Consider the following 23,952-nt stretch of genomic DNA (forward strand, 5'->3'; position numbering starts at 1 on the left):
AACCTTGCATTTCACATGTTAACTCGTCAAGCTGGTGGATACTTGGAGAAAAAGACAAGGGGGATGAAAGAGAAGAGAGATTGTGCAAGAGCGCCTCTCATCACATTCAACCAATAAGACCAATTTGTTTGAAAAACTTGAAGATTACTATTTTTAGAAAAGGTTTCAGTAGCATTGAAGAGCCACCTCTAATTCTTAAATTTCAACTGTATATGTGAATGAAGGCCAATAAACACTAAGACTTTTTTAAAGCCCCAAATCTAGTATTTCACAGCAAAAGACTGCATACAAGCTTTACCCTCTTAATAACAGTGTTTACGTGCACATCACTGCAAATGTAGCTGGGCTATCAAAGTAATGTTTAGCTTTAAAGTAACACTAACCAACAGATGATAGATACGGTACAATGTTAGAAAAAAACTGGACTAGCTGCTTAAAACAGTCTACTCAGTTAAGATATGAATATTTCACTCTCCTCTGACATGCATGTCTTTTTGAAATCATGGTTGGAAATAGTGCATGTATATAGTTGATTTGATAATACTTACAAGCAGAAAAATATCACAAAAAGTTTCTTCTCTCATCAAGGGCACTTGTTCCAAAACTCCTCTCTTTTTTTTCTCAAGCTCACCTCAATAGACTTTGGGGTCATTTACCATATTCTAACCACTTCACAAAGGTTGTTGATACATTTAATAAAAATTAACCCTTTGTAGTTCATTTTTAGAATTATGCCCATCCTTAAAAGAAAAACACAAACTTAAGTAGAGAGTAATTTAAACAAACACATTTCTGTCAAGTTCATGCCCAACGCACTCATTTTGTTGGAATAACTGATCAAAGCAACAGTTCACCTTATAGCCAGGTTCCCGGGGACTTTTCATTTCATCATGAGTCAAACCATGTTTTCTGAATGTACTGGGGGAAATGTCTATCCTCCTAAAATTGAAAACACAAAAATTGTTTAATATTCCATAGTGTGAATATAGTTTGTATAACATTTTAGTTCCTAAGTTGGGTAATGGAATCATAAGTATTCCTTTTTACTATGCTTCATAACTTACACACTTATTACTTATACTCTTTGCTCATATATTTACAACTCCCCTATATGTGTGCACATGCACACACAAAAAATCCCAACTTCTCAAACTCAAACAGAAGAAACTTCTTATCCATCCCAGTAATGTTACATCCAGGAAGACCGACTCACCTACAGACATGTCTAATTTCAAGTTCACATCAAGACTAGCTACATGCCCTGCTTAACCTCAAAGGAAGTTTTCATCTTGGGAATTAGAATGTTAACAGCCCATTATTCACCTAGAGATTAGGTCTGGGTGAGAAACGAATGCCTGGCATGTACACGACCCCAAAAGACCCTAAATCCAAGACTGCTGTACAAACACAGATCTTCTACCGCCTGTAAAAGTTGACTATTAAGAAATTAAAGATAAGGCCAACTTTGTTTCTAGACAAAGTCCCTATTTGCTAAACAGACTCCCGCAACCAAATGTAATAATTCTATATACCTACTGGGCTTTTAAACCCTTTCACGTAATCCTACAAGCTTCCCCACCCCTAGCCCCTACCCACTGCAAATACTTCCAAAAGAAAAATTGATACATTAAATACACTGGTTATTTAAAGAAAACTTACATTTACTCTACCTATAGAAAGCTCAGTGAACTCAGGTTACAATCTGCCCGCTCCCAAGAATACAGGGGTTCATCTACATCAAAAACACTATCTTCCTCAGGCCCCAAATGAGAAACCTGTGGTCACAAAGCATGTCCTTTCCACTCACAACTACCAATGCCCACTTCTATCCTAGATTCTGAAGGACGTTACCCTAAAGTCTGCTGCAAATGCACCTAAGGTGACAAAAACAAGTTTAGTGACAAGTTTAGTATCTGATGATCAGTCTTTTATGATCACCTCCGGTGTCTATGGTTGGGGTCCTCACCTGTGTATCTCTGGGCTTTTCTTGTTTTTAGCTGCCTCCTGCTCAGTTCCTCTCTTTAGGTATTTAGTAAAGCGTTCATGCAATGTCATTCCTGAGGACCCAAAGTGATGCTCTGTGGGGATTCAAAGAAAAACACATTATGCCTTCAAAAGCGGACTCAATATTCAACTTTTATGCATGAACCCGCAGCCACAGAGATACGACTGAAGTAGTCAAATTCATACAACAAACAATAAAAAGAGGAAGGAAAGGAGGCTGGTTCAGACACAATCCCATGTTAGGCCCTGGAATGCCACTGTAGCTCCCTGATCTTAGGGCATGGATGCAAAGAGAGAAACCTGGAGCTTACTATCGTTTCAATCAAACCACCAACTCCCGCTTGAGTTTCAATTTCAGATGGAATCTATAACCGGCCCAACCCAGCTTCTACATCACTTTCTCTTGGCCATTCCCCAACACACCCACCTCCATTTGCCCAGAAGGTGGCGGAATAATGTGGGGAAGAAATTCACACCACAAGAGACCTCTAGAGGCTTCCACTTGCTGGACAGGAATAGACAGAGGTGCTGGAAAAGCCTCAGTTCATACCTCCTTTTTCAAGCATTTTAAACCTTCATGTGAAGGATTTTTCTCATTCTCAAAAATCGCAGGTTACTATTAGCAATTCAAAATGTTCAGCTCTGTAATTAAAAAATGGAAACTCCTTCCTGGAAGGGATTTCCTTGAAGCCAGTTCCTAGCTTCAAAGGCCCTTTCGATAAGACAAAGGGCCCCCAAAGGCTCCCTTATTCACCCACTCATCCTTCTGCTTTTAACAAAGGAAGCTGAGTGTGTGGCCAGGGAGGCCTCACCTTTAACGTGGTGGACGATGGTCACGATGTGTTGGGCAAACAGCTCGGAGGGGCTCCGCTGAGACTGAGCTGACTGTATGTGCTGGAAAATGGAACGAAATTCCTGTTCCTTTTTGTTGCTATGGACCAGATCTCGACAAAGCTTGCGTTCCTGAGCCAATAAGCCACTGGGTCTGAAAAAGAAACACAGGGAGGTCCAATATAACAAGATATACAGAAAGTCAGAACATTTAAACCACAAAAATGCAACGTGTTTTTTCCCCAAAGAGCTTTAAAGTTATCCACAAAGTTCCTTTTTTTGCCCCCTTCCAAAGTTCAAAGTAGCCTCAATACATCAGAGCAAAAGGGCATGCAAAAATCTATCTCTTCCCTTTTTTCACTGGGAATCTGTAATAGGAACAAATAGGCAGGATGAAGTGTTAAACCTCAGTGACTCTGTTTTAGGGGGTCACTGCTGGTTTCAACATGCACAACAAATGCGAATGCATTTTAGAAGATCAACTAGCGTGGCCAGCCAGGGCCCTTCAGTGAAGTGATACAATGAAGCCGAGTGGGATGTGACTGGAATGAGGCCCAGGCAGACTTCCAATGTAAAAAACAGCCTGGCCCTCACCGCTCTTTCCTGAAGTTCTCCCTGTCCCCTACAGCCCCAACTCTACAGCATTTCCTGGATGGCTCTGCAGCAAAAGATATCTTAAGCACACTTAGGAAAACAGGATGAATGGATGGTGGTGCTGGATAGAGAGCAAAAAAGTAACAGAAGGTGCCTAGCAAAAAAAGCCAGTCACTAAAGAAACAGGCTTCACCACCCCTGTGATACTGACCCCAACACATAATCTTCTCAGTGACACACACTCTCTACTAAAAACAGGAGGACTCGAGGGTTATCAGCACTGAAACATGGACAGCAGGGGAAACACAGGAGGGGCCTGTCTTGGTTCCAAAATGTCCTCAGGGAGACACCACTTAGGCCACTAAAGCCCTGATCAAGGACTGCATCTCACCTTGCAAGGTCCTCATCAAAAGAGTCCATCCGGACATTGACCTGGGCCTCGCGAGTTATGGAAAAGGAAGACTTCCCCGTGGAAAAGTCTCCTTTGGCTCCTAGCTTCTCTCGGCTCTCAAAGGTCTTTCTTGGGGGAGGTGATGAGCTTTTCTCCTGGACTGCTTTGTAAGCAGTCACTCGGAAATTCTTTTCAGGCACGAACCCCCTGTGCCCACTTTCGGTTCTCTTGAGCCCTCCCCGATCCTCCTTTCTGGATCTCTCTGAGAAAGACTCCTCCTCCAACTCCTCTGTTTTCCTTTGTCTTTCCTTCCCCGGAGGTGCATACACCAGGCCCTCCCATTTGCCTGACTTCTCCTCCTCCTGGTTTTTGTTTGCACCCGCTATGACCTTCGACATAAATTTGGGTTCATCATCAAACTCAGATTCCTTCCTTCCCTTAGCTTTGTCCTTATCTTGGTCATCCATCTCATCCTTGTGGAAGTCAGCCATCTTCTTCTCAAAGTCATCTCGGAGCTTATACCTTTTGGGAGACTGGCCACCCCGAAAAGGCTTCTCAGAATCAGTTTTGGAAGAAAACAGATCAGATTTCATTTTCGAATCACTCAAGCCGGTATCAGAGAAGTTCCCTTTCTCTTTCATTTTCTCTTTATCCATATTTGTTTGTTTCTGTTCCTTATCTTTTCCATTCTCTGTCTTCTGGTCATCTAGATACCTAGTTATAAAAACACAAGGGAGACACACAAAAGGCTTCCTAAGCAACTTGGTCTAAAACAGGGGGCCGAGTGGCTCAGTTGGTTAAGAGCGTGAGCTCTAAGCAACAGGGCCGCCGGTTCAATTCCCACATGGGCCAGTGAGGCTGCGCCCGAGCTGAGCTGTTGCTGAGCTGCCAACAGGTGGCAGCATGGCTCAGCTGGTGTAACAAGATTGCCTGTTCGATGGTGGGCGACACCCACCCGCAACTAAGACTGAACTCGGCACCTTGAGCTAAGCTGCCGCCTGGATGGCTCAGTGGATAAAGCGTGCGCTCTTAACAACAAGGCTGCTGGTTCAACTCCCATGTGGGATGGTGGCTACGTCCACCCGCAACTAAGACTGAATACAGCACCTTGAGCTTACAGGCCACGAGCTGCTGACAGGAAGCCAGGTGGCGACTGGCGCCCTCCACAATGAAGACTGAAGAACAACAAATAGCTGGTCTCCTTCCCCAATTCCCCAATGCTGTTCCCCTCCCCCAATTCCCCAATAAAATCTTTAAAAAGTTAATTTAAAAAAAAATAAAATGAAACAGCACTATATGGTCTTAAGTTTTGCATCACTGAACAAATATGTCGTGGATTCCAATGCTACTAAAGGACTTTCTACTTGATTACTTTCTAATAATTTTTTTAAAAACTGCCCCATCACAGATCTAGGAACTTGGCATTTAAGAGAAAAATATACGGTCCGTGGAGTTGTGTCTTACAAAAGCAACCAAAAAGAAAATAACAAAAGTAATTTTTTGGATACCAAAAAACAAAAACCTACTTACCTGTAAGTGGTCTAGGAAAAAAAAAAATTAAGGTCTTATCCAACCTTCACTCAGTCACTTACAATCTGCTGTCAGCAAAGTTAACATAGAATGTTCAACCTTGGACTGTTTTGCTTTTATACAACTCACATTTGGAAATACAAGTCTCAAAAGAGACTTCAAATTTGCTTCAAGTCACCTAGGAGATCTAAATATAAAATATACTGCAAACACAAATAAAAACAAAATACATGTTAATTGAGGGGAGGGGGCAGAAATCATCCTACTCTTTCTTATGGAAAAGCAGAGCTCAGGCCCAAGACTGTCTTCTAATGACATTCACAGTTCTGACAAGGAACAAAACTTGTATTTTAAAGTAGACTTACTGAAGGCTGGAAAGTACAGATTCTGAACCTCTCATTTGTACCTTTAATCGAGAAAGTCTAACCAAGTTATAGTCACGTTAATATGGCAAAAACAGAATCAAAGGACAGCAGGACATCAAAGAATATGCTAAGAAAAGACAAAGGGAAACCACTTGCCCGGTAAAGTCCTTCTTGACAATCTGGTCCCAATGCCACGTCCCTGTTACATCTCTACTGTCCCAGTCCATCCAACCACACACAGATTCAGGTTCCAACTCACCATGTCCCCCAGGGTACAAAGACGGAAGCACTGCCACGACCTAACACGCAGCCCGGATGGCTTCTACTGGGACATCATACACCCACCTTGCAATTTTAAAACAAGGCCTTCCTGGACTAAGCCTTGAACTTGCCCATTCTGCCCAGTCTCCTCAACTGGAGGGTGTGAGGGTGCGAGGCTGCAGCTCTTCACCATGTAGATCCATCACAGGGTGGGTCTTAGAGAGTCTAACAGCTCCAATAGCCACTCATTTTGACAAAGACCATATTTTTTTGATAGCTGACCCACAAATCTCTACAGTTCTCTGGCTTACATTGGCAGAATCCAAGGCAATTTTAAATGTGAAAACATCACTGCAGAGTAGTCTATAAAGAAACTTTATGCTGCAATAAAAATTCAGGAAGGTAGGAAAGCTGGAGTTAAGCTTAAGGTTTCCTTAGGTGACGCTTTTCAAGTTTGCTAATGCAAAGTTTAGGAAATGGGGATTACCTTATCATGATTAATCAGAGCTCTAGCTTGGATCACACTACAACTAAACTGCCAGCTGGTGAGATAAACACAACCAGGCAGGGGAAACGAGATACTTGCCTCTTTGTATAGGTTGCTCCTCCCGCAGCAGCCTCCTCCTCCTGAGACGAGCCATATGTGGAGCCAGTGGCGGGTGGACTCTTACCCATAGGGCTCTTTTTGGATGGACTCAAGGACCCAGAGCCATGGTCAAACTGACCTTGGTGTGTCCCAGACTGGTACCCAGAACCACTCTGCAGAGCTGAGCCCATCTGAGATGTGCTGGAAAGTGGAGGGCTAGGTTTTGGCACAGGGCTAGGACGGGGAGACCGCCGTCTCACCACCACAGACTGGAGGGGGCTTTTCAGAGCAGGGCTTCGCTCCCGGGGACTCAGCTCGGAAACTGCCGAGGCCCGTGATGCAGAACCAGCACTGTATGTGCTGCCATCTGCCCACGGCTTCGAGCTCTCAGATGCTTTTGTATCTTCAGACGTGCCTCCAGAGAACGTCTGCTCCTTGGCCTCGTCTCCCTGGTTATCCCCGGCAGCCTGAGATGGCCGGCTATCCTTGGAAGAGGACTTTTTATCCTTTGCAGACTTGCGCTTAGATTCAACTCGGCTGTGGTTGGAGGAAGAACGAGAGGATGAGGAGCGCCTTGACCTGTCAGAGGAAGACTTATCGGAGTTTCTAGAATGGCTTCTGGACCGTGGTGAAGGGGACCTTCTCTTTGGGGACCTGGATCGAGAACGGCCCCGACGAGGGCTGTATGCTTGCCGGTAATTCTGCCAATTGGAGCGGTAGTTTCCATAGCCTCCTCGGTTATACTGGCCCCACGGATAAAAGCCTCTGTTGCGCCCACGGAAATAATACGGCCTTCTATAGCCTCTGTTGTGACCTCGGAAATCCCGATTCTGATACACTCGTGGGTGATTCCTCTCTCTGTTATGAGCTGGAGAATATGATCTGGAACGAGACCTAGAGCTGAAAGGGGGATGGGGAGAGGGGGAATGTTTGAATTTTTGACACAAGCATTTTTATTCAGGAAAAACCTGCCAATGAAAGAGTAACATTTTGAAATTCCTGCTCTTGGGGTGCACAGTTAAATATTTCATCCCACTGCTTGTGGCCCATATTAAGTACCAAAATATAGATTAAAAATTACTTTGCCAAATGAGATGCCGAGATTGCTTCATTAATATTACAGCACATTTTAAATGGAGATTTTTACAGTGACACATTCTTAATGCAAAGACCACTTTAACACAGCATACTGGCTGCTCATAGTTCCACAGGCACAGGGGGTTGGTTCTACAGGTCCTTAGGTCACTGAGAATGAGGAAGAACCACAAGACACAGTACCTACCGGTAACTTTCAGGCCCTTTGGCCTCTGCACTGTTAGAACACTCTCCATCCTATTCCCACCTCTATCTGTGCAGGGCTCATTTCTTAGATTCTACTAAGGTCCGGGCTTGTAAAAATACAGTAACAGGTCTAAACCAAAGAACACTTCAATTGGGACCTCGAGAACGCGACTATTCAAAGCTTTAAAGATTTTTAACTGAAATCAGAACAGCAGAGTATACAAATACTGTTTTTTGACTGGGGACCTGGAAATGGTCTATTTAATTTAATTTAGGTCAGTGTCTGTGGCTGAGCTACAAGATACTGTCTAGGTACCACAAGAGGGCACTATCTGACCATATGACACCGAGTACACAGATGCGCACAGAGAACTACAAAAACTCGTCCCGCTGCACATCTTTCAAGTCAACCTAAAACCCAGTGTTGTGTTCTTAATCATTTAAAAATATAGAACTCTTAATTTAGCAAAGGAACATTTCCAGAACCACGGGGATTAAACAGTAGCCTAACTTTGTAAAAAGTATGTGTCCATGAATGCCAGGCTTATCAACGTCAGGCAGGGAGCTTTGTTTCCATCAAACAGCCAAGAACTATACTTGTTGGTGTAAAAACTCTCTGGGACTTCTTGGATACCACCTGCCTTGTCAACTATGATATAGATCATTAACATTAACCACTACTCCTATAAGTGGTTAGCTGGAAAAATGTAAAATTACTAGAAAATTCTTTCCAAAAATATTTTCTTTACATATAGAATAAAAATCCTTCAGTTAATCAGCAGGCCTTGTCATATCAGGCCTGACTGGGAAAGATAGATGCATTTTGTGTGTTTATTTTACAGAAAACTCCATGTAGCAAATGTGACAGGCTTTAACAACTAAACAAAATGGTATTTTAAAGAAGAAACTTATGTTTAATTTAATCTAAAGGAGATAAAGTGGGATTGGTTTTCTACTACTTATTACCCTGCAGTGGCTCAGGTTCTTTACCCCAAACCTAAGAGTAACTGGAAAGCACGCATCATACTGCTGGTTGTTAATGGTTGCTATTTAAGTACAATTAAAAACAAACAAACAAAAAAAAACTTACCTTCCATACTTTTCAATCGAAAACAGTATAATATAAGAAAAGAAGGAGGAAGAGGCAGGTGCAGGCTATGAAATTGAGTCTGACCCAATTAAGTGGCTATACTTGAAGGAGGTGATGCACCTCCAGCACTAAGGAGGGTTTAATTCATGTTCCCATCCTCAGAGGCTATTGCTGCTTCTGTCACCAAGTACTAGTGAGGGCCCTGTGGCACACTGCATCCAAAACCCGCAGTCATTGCACAGATGCAGGAACATGAGTCTCTGCAGATTGCAAGTGAAGTTATTTACGAGAAGTCGCTTAAAAGGATACAGTCTGTGAAATACAAGGAAACAATCAATTTTCTCCAATTCTGTAGAACTCAGCAGTTAAATTAATTTAAAGGCATGGTTTCTCAAACTCTTTGGATAGTACACTTTCCTTGTAGGAGAGGGAAAACAAAAGGGAAAAAAAGTCATGAAACAGATAAGCCAGAAATAAGAATTGAACATCCAGCGGCAAATTTATCTGTTTCTAAAAAACAAAGAAGTCAAGACTAGAATTAAGTATAAAAACATATTTTCTAGTAGAGGAATGCCTTCAAAATAACAATCTTCTAGGTATAAGATAGCACATAAAGTGGCTCTCGTACCCCAGCACATATTGCCTGCCTAAGATATTTTTCCCTCATTTGCCAAGTCAATGACCATGCCAAATTATTTGCAGAATAGAGAGATCCGTCCAGACAGAGGTGCCCAGAGTTCCAGCTATCACAAATCCTTCCAAGCTGATTAACATTTTTCAGTTTGATTTGTGTCAGTTCAATTTTGTCTCTCAGTTTTGGTTGTTTGTATAGCCTTTTGTTTTTCAACCAATTATTTAGTTTCACTTAACTAGATTAAGTTTTAAAATGTTACTTCTTAGAACCAAATGATCTAGAACTGAGGTCTAAACAGCCCAAATAAAAAAAACTCTAGGTGCAAAGTAGGAGTTATTTAGAGTCTTTGCCCAAGGCCATGACAGCAAGTTCCTGAGGTAGGGGTAAGTATATTTAGTGGGTTTTCCCTTTTCTTTTTTGGGAGGATGAGAAGGTGAGATAGAATTTTACTTATATAGACTCTGACACAATTGGGCTACAGACAGACTCCATCTAGCCTAGGGCGTTAACAAATCTTGGGATGAAAATGCATGCCCAAAAAAACATGGGGAAGAGAAAAAAGCTACAAGTGGTTATCCCTAAGGTGTAATGTTATGATTAAAATAGGGGGAAAACCCTAACATTTCTTTTGTTTGAAGGAGATACTCAAAATTTATAACTTCCTATTCTACATTATACTGGAGTCATTAATATTTATGCATATCTACTTTGTTTAACTTCTGGTCTGAAATTAATTTTCAGGCAGGCTTCTCACAGATTTCATTTAAGAAATTGACTTGTTCTTGTTGGGAGGAGAGGAAAAAAAATTCCACCAACCATTTGTTTAATACTCTTTTAAAAAAGTACTATGGAACCATCAAAAATAAAGCTTCATAACAACTTTTCCTGAGGGTTATTTTAAATTTCATAATTCATTTAAGAAAAGGATTCTAGAGACTCATCTGAAATAAACAGTAGGGTTCCAAATGGCAAAAACCGAGAAATTACCTCCTTGCCCGGTGCAATTCTGACAAAAAGAATGAAGTTGTGCAAAGATCCTCCTTTGGTATTTAAATACATCAATGCTTCCCTAACACACACATAAAATTTGTATCTACTGCAAGGTTCTTATCTGCTCACAAAAGAAAATGAACAGACTGAAAGAATGAAAAACCCAACTCACAACACATCAAGAGGAAAAGAGGCTGGAGGTTTGGCATCCTAATTCCGAGACATAACTGAAATACGGAAATCCCACCTAAAGGTGTGAAAACTGACTGAATTGAAGAATACTGGAAATAAATTCAAAAGAATCATTTGCACATTTAATAAGAAGACAAAGTGATTGTCTACAATAGTGATTTTTAGATTACTTTTAAGATGTGTTCACTAAACAGATGCAGCTTGTTAGTAATCGGCACAACAGGCTTACAGAAATGACTCCTGATAAGTTTTTTAAGGTTTAATTGTTTTAGTGGGTTAGGACTTCTTTTCCTTGCAATGTTGATCGTACTAGTAATCCTCTTAGCTATCCTTTCTTTGCTGATGATGAAAATAAACTTTGGTCCATGCCTCCAAAAATATTTCACTGAAAAATAATCAGATGTAGAGATTTGAAGTATGCAGCTCAAATAAAAATAAAATGCTCTTTCTTCCAAAGTAGATGAGAAACATGTGCTGGCAGAGGAGAAAAGGAATTAGGCAAACAGTATGGCAAGCAAAGCTGATTTTATTTGCAGCATTTGAAGAGGCCTGGAATATCTTACAGCCCAACCCTCCACCTCAAGTCACCCCCCAACTCTATTTGATATTCATAGAAAGAGTCTGACGAAAGATCTTCAAAGACCCATCTTGCCCAATGCAATGATTATATCAATATACAATCACAATCCCTTACCTCAGCCTGCGCTTCCTTGAACGAGAGATAGATCGACTTCGAGATCGAGACTTCGAAAATGATCGAGAACGAGATCTTGATGCAGATCTTGAGCGAGAAGAACGAGATCCAGACTTGGATTTGTTTGTTTTTGACATCTCTGCAGAGAGGGTCAGTCACTTTTCAATTACACCTAATGTAAGAAAATATAATAGATTCAAACAAATGAGTCCCTTTGCAAACTTGAACTTCTTTGGAGACTCAGAAACATTTAAAAAAAAATACAGATGAGATAACTGATTAAAAAAAAACATTCTTAGCCCTTTCCTCAAAAAGGATTTGATTTCTAAGCAGTACAATCCCAAACAGACCAAACCACAGCAGCAGATGGAAAACCTGACATGTAACTCCAACTGAGGAACACTATAAAATAAAACACTGGCAAAAATGAGGGGAGCTAGCTAGCAATGATTTGGTGCAGTCTTTTCTCAATAAGCAAACAGGTTTTGCAGACTAAGTTAGCTGACCTGAGATGGCCTGAGGCAGGTCTCCCAAGTTCTAAAAGAAGAAACCCTATGCAATGATATCTTGGTTATGGTGTACGTGGCACCTCTGACCATTTCTCTAATCCCTGGATCTTAAAGCCATGTGGCATATCCTTAATATTTACTTCCAAAGAAAAGGTTTTATAACTGTGAGAGTATTCTCAAATATTCTAATACCACAACAGCACGTACTACACCCTGTAAAATACAAGGTATCAATCCATAAACATAAGACTAAAGTAATTTATAAAGTGAAAAACCATCACTTTTCTTCTAGCTAGTCACTTGCATCAAGAGTCAATCTTCTTTCAGGACTATTTTGCCATGAAAAAAATTGTGGTTTTTTTTCCCTTTTCTTCCCCCCTTCACAAGAATGAATAGGGGGCCTCAGAGTTGCCCTGACAAGTGTCTTTTGGGTTTGGTCAGCAAGGTGTACTGTCAAGCCGACTCGCTTAATTCTCCTTTATACCCTGCTAGAACTTTGGGCATCTTCCAAGGAGCAAAAACTTGAAGTGCTAAACCATTTGTCTACCAAAGACCAGGAAGAAGAAGGGATCTGTCAAAGATCATAATGCTAGTTGATAGCCAAACCAGGCCAAAACTCCAGGGCTTGTTCCATCACACCTCGCTGTTTCACTGCTTAGCATCACTTAGAAGACCATTTTAAGTAATGTTGCTCCTGGCTTATGAAGGGAAAATAATAATCAACAAACATTTCACCCTCCAATACTTCACAGATTTTGTTACTCAGGTCTCAGCTCAAAAGCTTTTTGCACAGAGGTTTGCTCTGGCCACCCAATCAGAAATAGCCCCTCAGTCATTCTCCAGGGTTTAATCAGTACTCCCCCCTCCCCCCCGGAGAAATCAATTCAGCTCTCTACTAGCAGAAATCTCCTTTATTTACTTAATGCCCCAAACAATGCTCAAATAAAAACACAGAGACCAGCCTTGAAATTTCCCTGAGCAGACAAACCAGTATAGTCACACAAAGAAAGTTGAATTTAGTTTATTTTGCAAGACTACCTTGACCTATGTCATTTCTTGCTTATACCTCTGGAAATCATAAACGAAACTTGAACAGTTTCTCTAGGTTGATATGAGTAACCATTGAAAACTCTTAATATTATAACCAATCACTGTGAATAGTAAATGATATTATTTTCTCACTATATAATAAGCTACTTTATAACATACCCCTGAACCTTATTCCACGTTTGTTTGTTTTTTTAAGATTTTATTGGGGAATTGGAGGAGAGGAACAGCACTGGGGAATCGGGGAAGGGGAACAGACAAGTTACTGTCCTTTTGTTCTTCCATCTAGTTGTGGATGTCGCTTCACTGGCCCATGTTGGTATTATCATTGTGCTCTTCCCAGGTGAGGCAGTCGCTCGCAGGCCATTGGACGGCCGCTCACAGCAACTCATGGCAGCTCATGAAAGCTCATGCCCGCTGCCAGCCAGCCCCACTGCAGCCTACGTCGTTGCCAGTGACTCACGGCAGCCCAACTCCAGGTTGAGCTGTTGTTCACCATCTTAGCTGTAGAGGGCGTAGCCTCACTGCCCCTCTTGTGGGATCCAAACCGGGGCCCTGCTGCTCAGAGCTGGCATCCCAAGCCAACTCCTAATCAATACACCAGAGTTTGTGTATTGTCTTTTTGGTATGTGCACAATAAACTTTCACTAATTACTACTTCAGTGATTCACTGGTTTTACTTCTGTTATTTATGAACTTTTGTTAACAACAAATGCTTAAAAAGTGTTCTTAACTTATTGTATCCTCAAGAAAAGCATTACTGTAACCCATTTTACAGATGCGGATATGGAGATGGGGTGCCTAACTTGCCCAAGGGCACACAGCTTTAAGTGGTGGGGCTGGGATTTGAACCCAGCCAGCCTGGCTCCAAGCCAGTGTTCGTAACCACTAACATACTGCCTCTCCAGAGCAGTGTCCGGCACACAGAAGGTATTCACAGGTCTGTAGAATGAAAATTTAAGTATTCTCCATCCTTACTGAGTTTAGGATCTGGTAAAGGAGGCAAGAGGTAGACAAAGCGAAAAGTGATATTTGTTTCTAATTATTATATTCCAGTTTTAGATGTGGACTTTAAGAACTTTGGGAACGGCAAAAAGTCCAGGAAGCTATTGTAACTCCAGCTCATAGGGGAAATAACCATAATCTCAGAGGCATAATTTGGAGAGGACTGAGAAGCTGCTAGGAAACCAGAGACAAAGGGTGATGAGTAAGAGATTGCTTAATGAGGACACCAAAGACCTACAGGCTAGATCCTGCCAAAAGGATTAAACTGTTGTGCGCTCTAGCAAGGTCAAAGATACTGCAATTTGGAGCTGATTTTTGGCAGCAGTGTGACTGTACAAAGCCAGGGTAGAGGGGTAAGTTACTCCGGGATAGGAGGTGGAGATATAAGTGAGCAATTTACAGAAACTAAATATTGAAAATACACTTTTTCTGGTTGGCCTTCAGTATATTTTGGGATTCTCTGGGTTCATTCTTGCTGAATGGCTTCTTTCTGTCACAAGTTTAGGGATATCTTTGTCTGCCTAGCAACATCCCTGTCCAATTTTCAATTTTAGCTTGGGCCAAAATAAAAATCCTTTTAGATCACTTACACAACAGGTGGACAGTATCAGACTTTAAAAGAAAAAGGAAAGGGAAAGTTAATGGAAAAGGCAATACTGATTTCAACCCCCAGAAACTGGAAAATTAAGAAGCTAATTTTCATTAAGAGAAAGAAAAAGTTGTCATCTAAATACATATAGAGCCAAACTTAACACATCTACATATATGAAACTTACTAGACTGGACAGTATACTCAAAAGGGGCAATACTGTGACACCTACTCCTGGAACTTCTTTAATGTGAACTGAAACTAATTTTTAAAAATCATTATACCTTGAGAATTAAGTGGAATAACTCTGGATGATCTAAACCACAGCTGGAAGTAAATCAACAAAACACTTAACTCATTCAAGAGGACTCGATCTAGACAGTGGGTAAAAACAACGGTAAATTAAAGTAGACTCAGTTCTCGCATTCATGGAGCTTATAATATAGAGGCGTAGACAGAGAAGTAAGCAAGCAAAATTGTAGTTATGAATTCTGTAAGTGCTAGGAAGATGACAAAGAGCACATGCTGTTGGCAAATTCATGCAGTGTGGTAGTTATTTAGACAGGATGGTCAAGATGGCATTTAAGCTGTCACCTGAAGATTAAGAAAAAGCAAGTCACATGAAAAGGAAAGTGAAGTGTCCAGAAGATGTGAGGTTTCTTCTCTCAATATAAACACACACACACACACACACACATATATATATATATATTTTTTAGTATAAGGTAGGGACAATCATAACTAAAGCCACCTGATAAATTACCATAATTCATTCAAAACAACTCTCAATTCTATTTTTGAAGACCCTCAAACTTCATATACACATAGCTTTTCCCACTTCTATTGTGTCCATGCTCGAAAAATATAATGGGAAGTGAGATTGACAAATACCACCTTGGAAATCAATTTAGCACCTTTACATGTTATGAGTACCTAGCATGGTTTCTGTTACAACTGTAATTTCCCCAAAAGGAAGTTTTGCTTCTTCAACAATGCCCACTCTTTCTGGACATGGTGTTTCATTTAGAATATTTTGAAAAAAGTGCAGTCTCTACATAGCTCATGGCTATGAAATGTGCCTCAGGTAAAAATGTCTCCTGAAACTCAACTATTTTGAGTAAAAAATTAAATTCTCCCAATTAAGGCAAGGTAGCCGTGTTCCTACACCAGCATTATAAAAGAATCCACCTTGTGACCAATACTATCTATTTGACAGTAATAATCAATACTTACTATCTATTAATAGTAGTGATCAATGCTATCTATTGGGTTGTTGGAAAAGTCATCATGCATTTTTGCAACGAAAAACATAGAAAAAAATATGTCATGACTTTTCCGACAACCCAATATTATGTTTGGCATGTCAGGACACAGAAATATAAGACCTAGTTCCTAAACTCCCAGTTAAGGGCCTGGTATGATCCCAATATCCTCAACTTTCCAACGTTCTTCAGATGATGTGGTTTCATATCCACATTATTACCCCGTTTGTCACTGAATCAATTCTTGTTTGTCCTCCTTCACTGGGATACTCAAAACTTAATGTAATTCTCAAATTGTGGCCTAACACAGAACTATTTAGCCACTATTCCATCTGCCATTTCTCTCTCTGGCAGCCGCGCATGTTGATTCCGAGTGAGCTCTGAGTCACTAAAGCTCTGAAGTCCTTTTTCATAAACCCTTCTTCAGCTGCAGGACGTCGTCCTCCCCCTCCTCCCTCTTGTATTTATACAACTGTTGTTTTATTCCCCCCCCCCTCCTTTTATTTAAAACCCAAGTGTAGAATTTCAAACAGCCTTTTGAAATCATTTCAGGTACAATTCTGTCACTTGGAGCAAGGGTTGATTTTCAAATTGTTCTGCAGAGCCACTCGAGGACAGCCTCCAGAACCATCACCCCTTTCAAAGCCCAAGCCTTCTCCACCCAAACCACTTGTCTAATTAGCAAGCAGATCAATGGTCCTTGAAAAAACACAGCTCTCAGAAGAACAGATGTATTTTACTTAAAACAAAACAAAGGTCTTAAGATATATAATTACATGGCTTTTATATCACAAAAAAACACAGATCTTATTTTTCAACTCCAAGAAAAAGGAATAATATTGGCAGAGAAGGCCAAAGCAAACTTCTCTAAATCAACAACTCTCAAAGATAAGGAAGAATTAAATTACTTCCCCCACCCACCCCCACTCCATATTAAGTTTCTTCTTGGTGTCCCTACTGTGCCAGCATTGTGTTTGGCACATGGTAGGTGTCTGCTGAACATTCTGGAAGTATTTATACTAAGTTTGCCCCATGTTTGGAACCCTGAGAGTAGCCTATTGAGAGGTTATATGTGGCAGGAGATTGGGTTCCTAAAACTAAATAGTGCCAAATAAAGCCTCTCAAAAAGCCACCCTGGGGTTCCAACATTGGCAGTCCTAAATGGCCAGGCTACATAGAAACCACGCAACTATCTTAATCCATAAATACTAGGCTCATATTCAAAAGGTCATTAAAAAAAACCACTTAATTGTTTTTTTTTAATTGGGGAACAGTGTGTTTTTCTAGGACCCATCAGCTCCAAGTCAAGTAGTTGTTTCAATCTAGTTGTGAAGAGCGTGGGGGTCAAACCGGCAACCCTGGTGTTAGGAGCACTGCGCTCTAACCAACTGAACTTAACTGTTTATTTTTACAGAAAGAGGATTTACTACTAGTCAAGCAAATAAAAATGTAAGGCAAAAACATACTATAACCTGAAAACAAAATAACATAAAACAGATCCACAGCCATCCTAACATGTAAAATAAATTCAAAACTAAGTCCTTTAAAGCTCTCTCAAACCACTGAAAGATATGGAAATTGAGTTGGGCCAGGACACTAACTCCTATGGTAAATAGTTTGATCTCTGGGTATCCACACCTAACTGGTTTGAATGGCTTCACTGATGTAATTTAATGTCTGTACAAGGTTTTCCTGGGCAAACCACTTTTTCCTTTGCTCATTCGCATTAATAACAAACGTACTACTTCACAGGGTATTCAATTTCTCCAAGAGATCTCACATACATTAAAGAGCATATTCAGAGCCTTTCTCATGATGTTAATTCTCATTTCAATGTCCATATTACAACCAATTTGAGAGCAAACAAAGTACAAGGTATTCTGATAAAAACTAGCCTCTTTTTCTAGCAGCAACTGCTTCCTTTCAACAATCAAGCACAGAGGTGCCTTTATCTTATTTTCTTAGGTTATTAGAATGTATTAACTTCATGAAACTTTCATTACCAATTCTTACTCCACGGGTTCATTAGAAAAGCCAAATGTTAACTCAAGGAAGCAGGAATATTACAAAGGAACATTTACTTTAATCTGTTTAATTTGGGTTACAGAACCCAAATAAAATCTAAGCCTAAAGAATTGAGAGGAGCAATAAATATCACCCTCTAAAAGGAAATTAACAGTCAGAACAACGGATAAAAACAATCACCTATGGAAATCTTCCCAAGAAACAACCCTCCAAAAACAAATACAAACGGTTTTCAACCTTCTTAATGCCGCGACCCCTTAATACAGTTCCTCATGTTGTGGTGACCCCCAACCATAAAATAATTTTCGTTGCTACTCTATAACTGTAATTTTGCTACTGTTATGAATCATAATGTAAATATCTTTTTGTTTTCCGATGGTCTTAGGCGACCCCTGTAAAAGGGTTGTTCGACCCCCAAAGGGGTTGCGACCCACAGGTTGAGAACCGCTGCTTTAAGGTGAGTCTAAGATGTAAATACTCTAAGATACACTGAAACACTGAGATGTATAACATCAATGATGTGAGTTTATAAACACACAAGTTTTAGTAATAAATACTGAAATAAATATTTAGGGGGAAACTGAAGCATAAAGAATTTGCATCTTCTTTAAGTTCAGAGAAAGAGAAGGCTATGATTTAATGACTCATAATAATTATCAAAAGTATCCATCTAGAAGTACGGGAACCATAGAATTCAAACCTAAAAGTTAGCATATAGTCAAACAAGAGGGTTTTTTTTTTACCCTGCTTCTGGCTGAGATAGGCAGGGGGTGTGGGTGTGACATTTTTATCTAGCAATGTACAGTTTACAGAATATTAAAATTGACAATGGGGGAAAGGATTTTAAATTGGGACTTTCCTGAGAGGCCCGGATACATCATTTCCTCAAGTAGGACAATTCAGCTATCCTGATTTGATGGACTTACTATGTGAGAACATCTAGCTCCTCTTGCTCTATATCTAGAATATATTCACCAAATACCCTTCACTTCTAACTTAGAATTTGGTCTCTGGATGGACCTGTCTACCAGAAAAGACTGCCCTAGGCAAATACTGGCTTTCCTGGTAGGTCCATATCCATTGGAAACTGATTCCCTGGCACTTTATCAATAACAACTAACATTTACTAAGATGTGCCAGACAAGAAGCTACCAACCTTCAGTAGTACCTCATTTTATACACACAAACCTCCTTAAGTACAACATTCTGTACCTGTTTTAGAGAAGAGGAAACCAGGACTTAGGAATTAGGTTAACTTGCCCGCCCTCCCCACCACCAAGTTCCACTGCTAGTTAAGTCCAGAATTCAAACACGACCTCACGGGCTACTCTCTACTCCCATGTTATACCCCATCCATCAGTCTCTTGTGAATTTGATCAGTTAAAAATAAAAATCAATCTCTGAAGCATAATTATCTTAAACCAGCAAAGCTGAGATGTTTAGCTTAACTAAAGCAGCCAACGGCTCTTTCCCCCCACTCCTATCTCTAACTCAATACACGTGCAGAAAATGGAAATGGGCTCTGCCTGACATCTGTCTCAGAACTTTCAGTGCAAAAAGAAGTCCCTTGCCAAAGACAGCAGGCAAGTTTCTGCGACAGATGATTTCAGAGAGCCTAAACCAGGAAAGCTACAGCCAGTTGATGTGAACAAAGAGCTCTGTGTAACAAGAGACCAATAACAAGAAACATGAACATATGAACATTAATGACCAAGGGTAAAAACACGGTCCTTAATTAGAAAGGCATCCGCCCGTCCCCCAGAGGAGCAGCTCTACACCAGCCTCTTTCTGAGGGGACTCCCTGCTCCAGAGCTGGCCTACACCAGACTGTAGACAGCAAGACTGATTTCCAGGTACACTCCCCACCCCCGCAGTCGTAGGCAACCACTACCACACATTCTGTCTCTACTGATTTGCCTATGCTGGATACTTCGTATAAATCATGGAATACGTGGAGTTTTGTGACTGGTTTCTTTTGCTCAACATGTTTTCAAGGTTCATCCATGTTATAGCATGTATCAATACTACATTCCTTTTTCATTCTATTGTATGGATATATCATCACATTTGCTGACGGACACTTGGGTTGTTTCTACTTTTTGGCTATTATGCATAGTGCTGCTATAAACGTTCATGTATGCTTTTTTGGGTTTTGATCTCTTGGGTATATACCTAAGAGTGGTACTGCTCAGTTATATGGTAACTCTATGTATTACTTTAAGAGGAACTGCCAGACTATATTCCAAAGCAGCTATACAATTCTACATTCCCACTGTTAAGTATATGAGGGTTCCCAGGTCTCTCATCTTCACCACTTGTTATCTTTTTTCCTATAGCTATCCTAGTGGGTGTAAAGCGGTATCTTGCTGAGGTTTTGATTTTTATTCTCTAATGACTAGTGATGTTGAGCATCTTTTCTTATGTGTGCTGGCTATTTGTGCACCTTCTTTTGGAGAAATGTCTATTCAGATTTTTTGTCCATTTAAAAATTATTTATCCTTTAATCAAGTTGTAGAGTTCTTTATAAATTCTGGATATAAGTCCCTTCCTTATTAGATACATGCTTTGCAAAAAGTCTCTCCCATTTTTGTAGGTTGTCATTTAACTTTCTTGATGCTGACCTTTGAAGCACAAGTGTCTTTTTATTTTTTTATGAGGTCTAATTTATCTTATTTTTTCTTTTGTGCTTATGCTTTTGGTGTCATGTTTAAGAAGGGTTTGCCCAAGGTCACAAAGATTTACTCCTAAGTTGCCTTCTAAGAACTTTATACTTTTAGCTCTTACAAAAATCTATGATTCATTTTGATTTTTTGTTACAGTGAGAGGTAAGGGTCCAACTTCTTTCTTTTGTATGTGAATATCCAGATGTCCCAGCACCATTTGTTGAAAAGACTATCCCTACTGAAATGTCTTGGCATCTTTGTCAAAAATCAACTGACCATAAATGTGAGGGTTTATTTCTGTACTCTCAATTTTATTCCATTGATCTGTCATGTCTATGCTTATGCCAATACCAGTCTTGATTACTGTACTTTGTAGTACATCTTGAATCAGAAAGTGTGGGTTCTACAACTTCCTCCTTTGTTAAAGCAGTGCTAGCTACTCTGGGTCCCTTAGATTTCCCTATGAATTTTAGAACCAGCATGTCAATTTCTGCAAAAAAGCTAGCTGGGATTTGGACAAAGATTACTTTGAATCTGTAGATAAATTTGGAGAGATTTTTTATCTTAACAATATTAAGTTTTCCAGCCCATGAATATGGGATGCTTTTCCACAGTGTTTTGTTGTTTTCAGAGTATAGGTTTTGTACTACTTCTGCTAAATTTATTCCTAAGTATTTTACTCTTGTTGATGCTACTGGAAATGAAATTGTTTTCTATTTCATTCTAACTGTTCAATGCTAGTATACAGAAAAACAATTCATTTTTATATACTGATCTTGTGTCCTGTAGCCCTGCTGAATTCATTTATTACTTCAATAGTTTTTTAGTGGATTCCTTAAGTTTTTCCACATAAGATCATATCATCTGCAAACAGAGAGTTTTACCTTTTCCTTGCCAAGTTAGATATGTTTTATTACACTTTCTTGCCTAATTGCTCTGGCTAGAACCTCTGGTACCATGCTGAATAACAGTGGCAAGAGTGGGTATCTTTGTCATGTTCCTGATCTTAGGGGAAAAACATTCAGTATTCCTTACACCTTTAAGTATGATAATAATGTAGTTTCTCATAGGTATCTAGTATCAAATTGAGAAAGTTTCTTTCTATTCCTAGTTTACTGAATGTTTATTATGAAAGTTTGTTGGATTTTTAAAAAATGTTTTTACTACGTGTAGTCTATTGAGATGATCATATGGTTTCGGTCCTTTATTTTATTGATATAATACATTACATTAATTGACTTTCAACTGTCATTGCCTAACACCTACTTTTAAAATAGGGCTTAGTTTCGCCTGTTTATGGGCTTCTAACATATAATCTTGAAGGAATGGGAAAAGTCCCTGAAGACTGACCCCCCACATGGGCCTCAATCCCTGTCCCTTACCCGGGCCGAAGGACTGAGTCTCTGCTCTGCCAAGAGGACAGCACACTTTTCGATGGCACCACATTTGATGACAGTTAGGTAACACAAGTCCTATCAAATATGTTTAATAATTCAGGATACCAAACCCAAGAGGCTACAATATGAACTGGTCAGAGATCACGTCTGATCTGTTCTCCATTTTATCTGTACCACTTTTCACAGTGCTTAGCCATGGAGGGGACACTTGGTATTTGACAAGTGAAAAGCCTCTTTCAAACTTTCTCTTCCTTCTCCATTCTCCTTATCACATAAGCAGGAATAATAAAAGATCAGTTCATCAAATATTAACAGTACAGTCCAGGAATAAAATAAATATGTACCACAGCCCTATTCACTACTGCTAAACTGGAAGTTGAGATCCTTCTTATCCCTTCTACGTCTTACTCAAAGGCACCGAGGGCCAAACTGACTGATCGCAGTATGAGGTCTCGAGACACACACTTCATTTGTTGGTGCCAGGCTAGAGTGAAACCCACTGCCACCAAGCCCAGTCAAGACAGCCATGCTTGCAACAGTCACTAAAGACCAAGTACAAAATTCTTGGTAAAAGACTTCAAAAATTTATTAAGAAGGAAATTCAGCATTCATACCGGATTGTAAGCAAAGCAGGGGGGCTGGTTTGTGCTCTCTCTACCTCCGGCTAGATAAGGGTAGGTAAGCAGAGTTCAGGGGAAATATTAAACATGTTTACTATTTTGTGCTTTCTCTGGAGATTATCCTCTCCTGTGCAGAGGGAGGGACAGAAGGAAATAGATTCAAGAGTAGCTATGGGTATCTCTAGGGTAACAGTTGGCCAAGGCTTCACACCCCACCCATATCCCTGAAGAAATCAAACCAGAGACCCCTTCCTGATATTTACTGTTATGTGACTCTCTCAAATTATTAAATAAACCAGTAACTATAACACTAATTCACAATTCTGAGGTCTTAAAATATACAGAGAAGGATACCCACTTGTGCATGAAGCACCTCCCTAAAGGGGTGGGGGTAGAGTCCTTTAGGAAGAATGACAATTTTATTTATTGCTTAAACAATTTAAACATACAGTAAAAGACTCGCCCTTGTCTAAATTATAAAATCAAGATTATTCTGGAGCTTAGTACACTAAAATTATCAAACTTTAAATACTAAATTACATGAAATTTGGTAGAATTTGTTTTAAAAATGTGTACTGTGTAGGTACAAATGTACATATAAAACATACCTAACCTATATAAGCACATAAAGCAAACTGTTAACAGTGGTTACCTCTGCAGAGCAGGAAGGAAGGTATGGCAAGGAAGGAGGCAGGAAAAGGGAAAGACACAATATGGGGCAGACAGAAAGGAAGCACTTGCTTTTCACTTTATATACAATTTTTTTTAGCTAGTTATTTCATAGATGACATCCCCATATTATTCTAAAAGAAAGTTGACATTCACAGTTAATGGTGTTGATTCTTTTTACTTTAATGTGAAATCAAAATATCTACCTACTTTCTTCTGAGATACTTTAAAAATCTAAAATATTGGGTTGTCCAAAAAGTCATGACATATTTTTTCTGTTTTTCGTTACAAAAATGAATCATGACTTTTCTGACAACCCAATAGTAATTTCCACATGACTCTAAGTAAATAAAACTGTACTTTAATTACTCAAAGTCCATTTCAGGGAACCTTACTACAGTAGAGTTGTTTTGCTCTTTTGTAACTTTAAAGAAGGTTAAGAAGGGCCAGCCTTATAGCCAACTGGGATCTATTTTTTTTTAATGTTTTTATTATGGGAAGTGTTGATTCAAACATACACAAAAAGTAGAAAAAGAAGAGAAACCCAGTGTACCCATCATCCAGCTTCAAAAATCATCAACTGCAGGTGGGCTCTCTTCATGGTCAAAATCCTAATAAAGGTTGGGTGGATATAACCAGTCTCTGGAGCTATTTCCTCATGCCCTTTTTCTAAAAATATCAGAGAATCCTTGTATTAAAAAACCCAAACAGGCAATGAAGGGA

At 39.9% G+C, this 23,952-nt stretch overlaps 1 protein-coding gene across 3 annotated transcripts in view; it reads right to left on the reverse strand.

Annotated features, from left to right (window-relative positions):
* The window catches only part of THRAP3 (thyroid hormone receptor associated protein 3), a 63,357-nt gene that overhangs the window by 8,186 nt on the left and 31,219 nt on the right, over positions 1 to 23,952 (reverse strand). For 2 of the 3 annotated variants that reach the window (XM_019658490.1, XM_019658498.1), the window contains 6 exons: positions 11,444 to 11,615; positions 6,563 to 7,462; positions 3,821 to 4,534; positions 2,817 to 2,989; positions 1,967 to 2,078; positions 855 to 939 (listed from right to left, as the gene is read on the reverse strand). In XM_019658490.1, coding sequence (XP_019514035.1) covers positions 855 to 939; positions 1,967 to 2,078; positions 2,817 to 2,989; positions 3,821 to 4,534; positions 6,563 to 7,462; positions 11,444 to 11,580 — 2,121 coding nt within the window. In that variant the 5' untranslated portion in view covers positions 11,581 to 11,615. The remainder of the gene's footprint in view (positions 1 to 854; positions 940 to 1,966; positions 2,079 to 2,816; positions 2,990 to 3,820; positions 4,535 to 6,562; positions 7,463 to 11,443; positions 11,616 to 23,952) is intronic. The other variant, XM_019658508.1, reaches the window with a different exon arrangement.

The sequence above is a fragment of the Hipposideros armiger genome, unplaced genomic scaffold (genome assembly GCF_001890085.2).
Source record: "Hipposideros armiger isolate ML-2016 unplaced genomic scaffold, ASM189008v1 scaffold_10, whole genome shotgun sequence".
Classification (NCBI taxonomy): domain Eukaryota; kingdom Metazoa; phylum Chordata; class Mammalia; order Chiroptera; family Hipposideridae; genus Hipposideros; species Hipposideros armiger.